The sequence below is a fragment of the Falco biarmicus genome, chromosome 3 (genome assembly GCF_023638135.1).
Source record: "Falco biarmicus isolate bFalBia1 chromosome 3, bFalBia1.pri, whole genome shotgun sequence".
NCBI lineage: Eukaryota > Metazoa > Chordata > Aves > Falconiformes > Falconidae > Falco > Falco biarmicus.
This window is the reverse complement of record NC_079290.1, coordinates 40,446,592-40,456,073: the sequence shown is the minus strand read 5'-3', so window position 1 is coordinate 40,456,073 and position 9,482 is coordinate 40,446,592. Positions and strand designations below refer to the sequence as shown.

The 9,482-nt window shown below is 43.8% G+C and overlaps 1 protein-coding gene across 1 annotated transcript; it reads right to left on the bottom strand.

Moving 5' to 3' along the window:
- Positions 1–910: 910 nt before the first annotated feature.
- Positions 911–8,142, bottom strand: RPL7 (ribosomal protein L7). The gene is made up of 7 exons (XM_056333343.1): positions 7,987–8,142; positions 7,003–7,105; positions 6,361–6,527; positions 5,606–5,743; positions 5,137–5,246; positions 3,816–4,026; positions 911–973 (listed from the first exon to the last, which is right to left on the bottom strand). Exons 1-6 carry the CDS (start codon positions 7,998–8,000, stop codon positions 3,818–3,820), a joined length of 741 nt encoding a protein of 246 aa, XP_056189318.1. The 5' UTR covers positions 8,001–8,142; the 3' UTR covers positions 911–973; positions 3,816–3,817.
- Between the last annotated feature and the right edge of the window lie 1,340 nt (positions 8,143–9,482).

Here is a 9,482-nt window from a genome sequence, read left to right as displayed (position 1 = left end):
TCCCCAAGTTATTTAAAAACAAAACTAGATTTTGACAAGCTTTAATAAACTAGCATTGCTGTTAAAGAGTTTTACTGAAAGTGCATAAATCAGCTTTTGCACAAATTAGGAAAACAAAATCAATGCCACTGAATTTTAGTTGATGTAAATACAACCCACCTGCAGCTGACAAAAGCATTTCAGTTGGAGCAGACACAACTTGATCTGTCCTACCAAATGTCTCAGCAGGCTAAGGCTCCTTCAGTGAACTGCTTGCAAGAGACAAGTCAGTTTTGAATGTAAGCAGAATTAGGCACTTTAATCCCGGGTTTCTAATCTCTCCTCTACTAGACCTACGCATTATCAAAAGCTGTTCACATCCTCATTAATTCTGGTCTCCGCTTCTATAGTATCGGAAATAAAACACTGCGAACCAACTATGTAAAGCTAATTATCTAGAATGTAGAAAATAATTTTTGATTTAAGTATTCCATGTTTCCATTGGTAAAAATAAATCATCTGAAGGTGTTCAGAGCTGGAAGTAATTATAATAACATTAAAAACAGGATCTTTACATGTTAAGAACTGATTTAGCCTTTCCCCTTCTTTACATAGAAGAATTTTCTCACAAAGCTTTCTGGTGCACTACAACTAAGTAGAAATCCTGTCCAACAGCATCCAGCTCAGTTTGTCATTTACTGTACCTTTAATTACAAACAAAATAATTCTTGCCACTCAAAAAACAATCCATTACCTTCACAAATCCTTCCAAACCTTCTTCCTCCAGAAGGTGGTGAAACTGTATTATCTATGTACTGCGAATTCAAACCACACATGGCTTTTTGAAAAAGGTTACACCAAAGTTAACTTAGCAACCACTACCCACTAGAGAAGACGATCATGAAGAGAGACCATTTGAGAGAACACACTGTTTTGTGCAAGATGGTTTTATTAACAGACCAGAGTTTGAAAGATTGCAGCTGGGCATCTGAATCTGGAAGGGGAAGAAAAAAAAGTTATCATTAGAAAGATGTAGATCTGAATCTACTTTGGCCACCCAAAGAATTAATTTATTTCTTTGGTATATACATTAGCTTTGGTATAAGCTAATACATAATCAGCTTGTAATTTAGGCTGAAAATACTAATTTTATTACACTGGATTTAAGACTACAATAGTCTTGCACACCACAACTAACTCCTAGATTAACATCTCCTCACTCAAAACAGATTTCAAGTGCCAGAACTAACAATATAAACATTTCTACCTTGAACTACTAGTACCTGATTTACTGTATGTGTAAAAGCATAGCAGGGAGGAATTACACTGAGGCATTGCGGACATTCTAACTTTTGCCACAGTAACTATCTTCAGCACATTTCAGGGGCTGTTTACATACAAAAATGAAAGCAAAAAGCAGACTTGAGACCAGGTCCTCTAAAGCTGCTTGAGAGCTAGTGAAACTCAGTATCTTGCCAATACTGAACTGTCTAAATTCAGTATCAAGTACTATGCTCTTTTCCCCCAGTCTGTATGAAGAAATCGGTACTGAAAGTCTTAATTTTGAGACTACCACTGAAGTAAAAAGACAAATAGCAGGAAACCATTTACATATAGGGAAGCGGAATAAATGCTCATCTTCAGATACAAGTATTGTCATTCAGAAAGGCCAGGTATCTCATCTGAACCTACTGCTCTAGTTGCTCTAGAAACTACAACATTCATCTATTTTCTACATGTACATTACTTGCATTTTCAACATGCACTCTATTCAAAACAGTAGGAGAAGAGCAGGAATAGGAAGTGCAGGAGATGATAACAATCAGTTATCTCAGCTTTACATCAGCGGCAAGTATGTTTGGTGTCCAAGCAGAACTAACTGTTTACAACCATAAAAAAGGAACTGCATGGTCACTTCCTAAATTGAAAGATGGCGTAAAACCTGATGTCTGCTATTTACATCGGATGCTGAGCTAGAAGTCCACTGAAAACCACAAGCAACCAGCTGAATATCCCTCGTTTTCGTGCCAATATACTGCTCCTCAGGCATGCACAGCCACCGCAACAGTACTAGAAGCTTCCTTCCTGTAGGAAAGCTCCTGAAAACAAGACCACCAGTATACTTCTGATGTCTGTCAGAGAAGATGGGGAAAGGATCTACACTGACAGAAAAGCTGCAGGGTTTTGATTAAAAATAGCAGCTTCCATCTTTTGCTCAGAAACCAGTTTCACAAAGTGAAAGTAGTTTTGCTCAATCTTGGTTATGAAGCCTCATGCACTAATTAAGCGAAACATCTGCCAGTACTGAACTTTTAAGTTTGTACCACCAGCAGCAAAACTTCCTCCCGCAGTTGAACCAAAAAGCTTTACAATAACACTTTCCCCAGGAAGCAATTGTTTTCCTAAAGCTCAAGTCTCCACATGCTATGTAACTAGTGCTTTAGAACTGCTGCTTTGCAGATGGAGACAGCAAAGCAACATGCAAGCAGCTTGAGGGAGCAGAAACTGAGGATGAACAAAAAAGCTTCAAGAAAAAAAAAAGCTATCACATGGAAAGGTATTTCATAGGTCTCCTTTAGTTCCTTGGACAGATGGCAGACCTCTATGAGCTCAACTTTCTAGAAATGTTTTCACAGCCAACAAGGCATAAAAGGCTTAAACAAACAAACCAAAACAACAAAAAAAGACCTACCTCCCTTCAGAAAAAATTCTGAGAACTCATCCAAACCGCAACTGCTCCCATTTTAAGCTTTAAAGTCACAACACTACCCACTATTTTTTTTATTAACCAACCTCTGGAAGTTAGAAATTCCCAAGTAAACTGCACATCTGATGTCTAAAAAAACCAAACCCAAACATAACAATTAAAAAAACTTCTTGTCTTTGGAGGAATCAGTTTCAGAAACACTGGGTCCCTGCTTGTTATTCTTTCCAAGCATCCTAACAAATGAAGTTTTCCTAAATTCCAGCATATTCATCACACCAAAAAGTCGTTTTATCTTTGACTGACAATAAGCGATGGGTAACATCAAAGCTAGTTTAGTGTGTAAAAAAGGTGGAAGTACAAGAATTCTGAAAACACAGTTTTGGCTTTTGGCTCTGAATGGCAAAAGAGTTCTCATCAAAGCAGGAAAAGCAGAGTGACAACAATAATGGTATGACAGATTGTTTGAGCTAGATACTGTAACTTCAGGACTCAGCTGTCACTGTTAAACTGCTTTAAGTGTTAATAAACCTTCCTACTTCTAAATGACAAGACTATTCAAATGGGCAAATTAGTCTCTCAAAATTAACACCCTGGACATGTTAACATGAAAGCTTAAACTGAATCATTTTTAAGCTTGAACAAGCTGAAAATTTAGAAGACTAAAATGGTGTCAATTGATAATTTAATTTCTCCTAGTCCTAAACAGGCTCTTATAGCAGAAATCGCACAATCTGAAAGAACACTGTACTTGCAATTGCAAGACTTTGATCATAACACAAATTCATTAATGAGGGCTGAAATTTTTAGGCAAGATCTCAAGGCTTCCCATCAAAAAACTCAAATAAGGTTTTAAAACAAGTTATTGGTAAATGAAAAAGTTATTGGTAATGCTTATACTTTCTAAACATATCTCCTATAATGAATACCTAATTTCTTCACAAATGTTTATGCTTTATTAAGATTTAAAAGATAAAATCAGAATACTGTATTGTCCAAGAAGCTTTATACTGTAGTTGCCACACAAACATGAGTGAATATATACTAAATCTGAATGTTCAACCAATTATGGCAGCAACCTACACAGCAGAGATGGAACAGTGGTTAGTATTAACCTTTGGTAGTATCTCACCATTAGTTCATTCTCCTTATGAGTCTGTTGATCTGGTCTTCTCTGTTACCAGCATCCCCACCTTCCACGAAGTGGATTGTTTTCTTCTTCATTCCACCCCGAGGAGAGGATAACTTGAAGGGCCAAAGGAAGTTGTTCACAACTTTGAAGTTCTTGCCAACAGTGTAAATTTCATGGATCACATCTTCCATGCAAATGATGCCAAGCTTTCCTAAAATTCAGAAATATCATTTTCAAAAAGTAGGGTTACAGAGCCACTGGTCAATAACAAGCAAAAAATTATCAATTTATTATTGTCATACCTATTTATTTTGATAAACTTCAAGAAGTCAGAAAGCACCTGCTCTACCACAACACCTAATGACTGACTTTTCCAGTTAAAACTGATTAGCTGCAGCCAACTCAACATTATTGTTCCATGTGGAAGAGGTATCAGTTTTAAGGGCTGAATATTTGTAGCCAGAAATGAACAAAAAAATTCAAACCTCACTTCGTGAATCTTAGGAAAAGAGACTCTGTTCTTAGAAGAAAAGCTAGATTACATACACTTAAACGGTAGTTCTGTGTAGCTCAAGGGAAATTCACTGAACTACTCACACTGTTGAATAATGCAATAGCATGTTTTCTTAACACCTTTCCAGAGTCCTCAGTGACATGTTTCAAGTTAACTGCTCAGAAAATATAATGCTAAAAAGGCAAGTAATTATAGTATAATACTTGTAGCTTTATAATCTAATTGTCTATTGCCCTGCAACAGGAACAAACATGACAGTCCAATTTGAAGTGATACACAAATCAAATGACATCAGTGTTTGCTTTCATTCATGGCATGACTGGAAAATAAGAAGCCTCCTACTTCAGTCTACTTCCTGACAAATGACAGCCACACTTCGTTTTTACTAAACACACTAATCACTTTTACTAGCTAGTTCTTCTGACAAGAAGTTTAAAAAGTCTGCTTAGCAGATCATGAAGGTCTAAGACACAAATAACATCCAATACTGAAGTCTGAAACTTCAAAGCTTTGTATAGTATTTTTCCTGCTGCAGACCCTCTTCCTTACTGGAAGATCTACCCACCCACTAAAGGTCAAGGAGTTTGCATTTACAATTACAAATTCAAAATGCTAGTATTTGATTCTTTACACTGGTTTTCAATATTTCCTAACAAAATTTACTTCCAGCTTGCTTTGTATTAAGCTGTTAAGACAGAAGTAGATATTATTAATCAATCGCTACTGTTCTCCAGAGATAGCGTCCAGCTCTGCATTAATCACCCAAATGCAACAAGTTTGTTTCTTGTTAAGTGAACCGGTATTTACCAAGGCGTTTCTGAATCAGGGAATTATCAGTAAGAGCAATGCGCTGCTTGTTGATCTTGCCATAACCACGCTTGTAGATCAATTCATGCACAGACTTCAGATTGGGATAACTGAAAACAGTCATGAAAAAAAAAACACCTTAAGTCTTTCCGAGCCACATTCCAAGTCACCATCCCCCCATTTAAGATCATTTCAGCATGTCCCAAAAGTAAATACAAAGGCAACAGAGGAGCAAGTCTTCCTTATACCAAGTTCCCAGGAACACTAGTATGACAGTGTAAACATATCTAGCAGGCGCTACCTTTTAAAGCACTGCCTTAAATCACATTTTCAATTCAAAGCAGGCAGAGTATGCAGGCTATACAAAAAGATTTTAAATACACGGGAAACCTGCAAATCTAGCATAGCAAAATGCAAAAGGCACTCAACATTTGCATGCTGATTTGCTAGAAGTGGCCACTTAACTCACCCCCATGCAATATAGGGTTCAACAATCCGCAACATGTTGATAGAAGCTTTGTTGAGTTTTACAAACGTGCCATTAAAAATCTGACGCAGGCGAAGAAGTTGCAATACCTTGCGGACCTTAGGGCTGACACCATTGGTGCTAGAGAACATAAGAAAAAAGCCTCAGTTATCTACATCCCAGAAGATACTAAGTATTAGGTTAAAAAACCCCACAATAGCATTGTTTCCGTATGGAATGCATCACTATTTTACCAATCACACAAACCAAGCTTAGTAAATTATGCACTATCTCTATATATTTCAGTATGAAGGTAAAACATACCTTCCATGAAAACCGAAATACACATTCTACTGAAACAATTTAGAACTATCTTGTGCTCTCCTGAACATAATTCTTTCAGTCACACCTTGTTAGTTTTTCGTAACACTTTACCAAAGGAGACTTGAAACACTTCAAACAAAGCTTAGCAGAATGTTAGGGAATACTGGCATGTAATTTTTCGACATTAAGGTGAAACAGAACTATCTGCACGTATTTGTAGCCTTGCCTTCTTAAAATTCAGGGATGCCTGAAGATCATAGACACAGCCAGCATAATGATTTTACATTTAATTAAATAAGCCTTTAGTGCATGTACAACATACTGCCAACAACTTTTCAAGCCACAAGAGGAAGGCTTGATTTTATTTACATACTTAATCCCTCAAAACAGACAGAAATGTATGTAGAACTGTTTACATCTGTACTTAATCTTACCCTCTTATCCTGATCACGAATGCCAGTTTTGGTTCCGCTGGAACATAGTAATTGCCAGCTTTTCGGGCCATCCTGGCCATACGGATCTCCTGCCTATACATGTGCCTGTACTCCTTGTGGTAAGCTTGGGCTCTTGCATAGATGAGTTTTCTTTGTGCTTTACGGTGCTGAAATCAATTGAAAATTACTTAAGATTATACAATGCTTTTTAACACGTGAAAATCACCTTCAAATAATGTAACATGTTCTAGAACTTCCCACAAGTAACACAGATTAAAGGAACAACTGCCCACATCACAGAGCTAAGAATCACTCTGGGGGATACTGAGTCAGGGAAGACTCAACAAATCAGTGCTGCTTTAACAACGTTATCTTGCATCAAGCTTACCCTCAAAGGCCATAACCCTTGCCTTGTAGAGGACTAACTTTCATCTTACAGATAACTCCATACCTTGCCCTTACTCTGTCCAGAAGTGGCTTCTTATTGACCAAAAGAAATAAAGCACATGAATCCAAAAAATTAAAGAAATATTAAGGTGCTAAACCTAAACACTGTAAATTTATGTACTGCATTAGATCAGCACTAACAGCTGATAGAACAACAGATAAGCAATCCTAGTTAAGGACTTGTGAAACACTCACCTTTTTAATAGCCAACATCTTCTTCTGACGTTTGACTTTTATAGCTGCATAAGCCTGCCGCTTTTTCAGCAGGCTTTCCGGTACAGATGGCACCTTCTTTGCTCTAAACAAAAAGAGGAAAAAAACCCTTTTTAGCTGATATGTAAAAACCGTACTTTAAAGTTACACATGACGATCAATGCAAGCTCTTAACATTGCCTCGAGCCAGTTCATTGAGGCATCTTCCTTGTTCCCACATTTCCCAGGACTTGACCCCGCCTGAGCAGATCATCTTTTACACGAGGAAATCTGACAGACTAGCTGTTGAGCTGCACACACTCTACATACACAACAATAAAAACGGAGACCACTTGAGGGAGAGGAAGTTTTTACCCTACTTCGCTACAATCTAACGTTTCAAGCACATCTGTTTTAGGTTAATACACGTTTAAACGGATACTTTGACTGAAAAACTAGTTTGGCAATATTCTGAAATTTCTTCTGCAAGACTTCACACTTACTTAAACTCTTAGACGTGACACAACTACCGAGATCGGTGCTTACAGAGCCACAAATACCCGGTCGAGCTCTTACCCTCAGCCTACCCGGGTACGCCTCCCTAACGCACGACACGCACCACTTCGCGCACCGCAGCGCGGCACTGACCGCCCAGCCAGGGAGAAGGGCCGCCCCACGGCCCCCCAGGAAAGCGGCGCCGGGCGGCCAGCTCTCCTTCCCCGCCTCACCGAGGGCCGGCGGGGCAGCAACCCCCGCCTGCGGGACGGACAGGACAGTACAGGACCATCAGCGCCTGCATCCCCGCCGGGCCGGGCCCTATCCCCCCACCGCTGCCAGCCCCAGGCCATTTATGCTTCTTCCCGCGCCACCGGCGGAGGCCTAGCGACAGAGGGGCTGCGCGCCGCGTCCCAGCGGCGGAAGCAGAGAGCTAGCACCACCACAGCCGCCGATGGCGGCGGATTATCACGGGGCGGGACGGCCACTTACTCCTTCTCCGCCATGATCAACGCCGGAAGGGAAAGGGCGGGCGCATGCGCAGAGCCGACTTAACCCATCGGCCTGCGCGGGCTGGGCCCTAGTGCCGGCAGGACCCCGCGTTTGTGCGCCCGCTGCGGTGCCCGCCCGCGGTGCGGCGCCGGGCTGTCCGGCGAGCGCCTGACGTAAGAGCACCCGGGAGCCGCCCCCCGCCCGGCCGGGCCGGCACTGGCTGTATCCGGGGCCGGGCGGGGAGCGGCTGCGCCGCCTAACCGTGCAGCGCAGGGTTTCCCCCTATTCCAGCCTTCCAGCCTGCATCGAAAGCGTGTGGGACGCCACCTCCCGCCCCGCGCTGTCAGCACCGAGGCGGGGATGGAGGCTGACGCCAGGGAAGTGCCGCTCCCGCCGCCCCGCTCCTCGGCCGCCTCCACACCGGCAAGCTGGCAGCGCGGAGAGCCAGGGAAGTGGGGGCAAGACCGAAGCAAGGCCGGGCCCCGCTCGTGATTTGTAACTGCGCTCGACCCCGGGCCCCGAAGAGCTTCCAGCGGGAGGCCCCGGGTTTCCCGGGCGGTGTGTCCGGCCCCGCACCGGGCACGCCGCGCCTGCAGCACCACGCAGCGGGGCGCACCGGGGATTGGGAACCGCGGGCGCAGTTTCCGATCTCATTAAAGTATCGCTTGATTTCGTTAGACCTATTACAAAAGAAAGCAACTAAAGTCTGCACGGAAACGTGCGACGGGACACCTGCTGAAGGAAAAAGTCGCTTGCGCGTTCTCCCGAAACTTTTGCGCGCCAATTTCTGCTAAATCGCAGAGGCAGCGTTCGCAAATACAAAGTCCCAGCAGCTTTTCTGAAAAGTGGCGGCCGCGCAGAGAAGGACGCGCAGCGCAGCGCTCCGGTACATGCCTGCCGGCGGGGTGAGTCCTGCCCGCCTGCGTCTGGCGAAGCCCCTCCGGCTGCGAGCGCCCGGCCCCCGCCGCTCCCGGCCCCCCCTGCCCGCTGGTGTGTATATATTGTATGCAGGAAGCGGCGGCTGTTGTCTGACGGGAGATAACGCTTTCTGCGTGCCGGCACCCCAGAGTCCCCATTTCACTCGGTGGCTGGTTAGACATTAATAGTGTCTGTATTTGGCTGACTGACATTCCCCTCCCCCCCCAAAACCAACAACCAAAACACTGGGGTTTTGTTAAGCGGCTCCTCGTTGCACAGCAGGGAAACCCTAGGCCCCCAGGCCTCCACGGAACCCGCGGGGACCCCGGCAGCTCGCCGCTTCCGTGCGTCTCTAGCCGTGAGCGCGAGCCCTTTACGTTCGTTCGTACTCTTTTCACCCACGCTCCGGCGCCGTAAGGGCCGCCGCGGGCCTGCCTGACACGCCGTTTCCCCCCCACCAGCCACCGCCGCTCCTCCCCGGCCCCGGCCGAACCGCCCGCTGGCACGGTCGCTGCCTCGAGATGGCGCTACGGCGGGGGCCCGCGGGGCGCTGCGCACCCTGGGACGTGTAGTCCCCG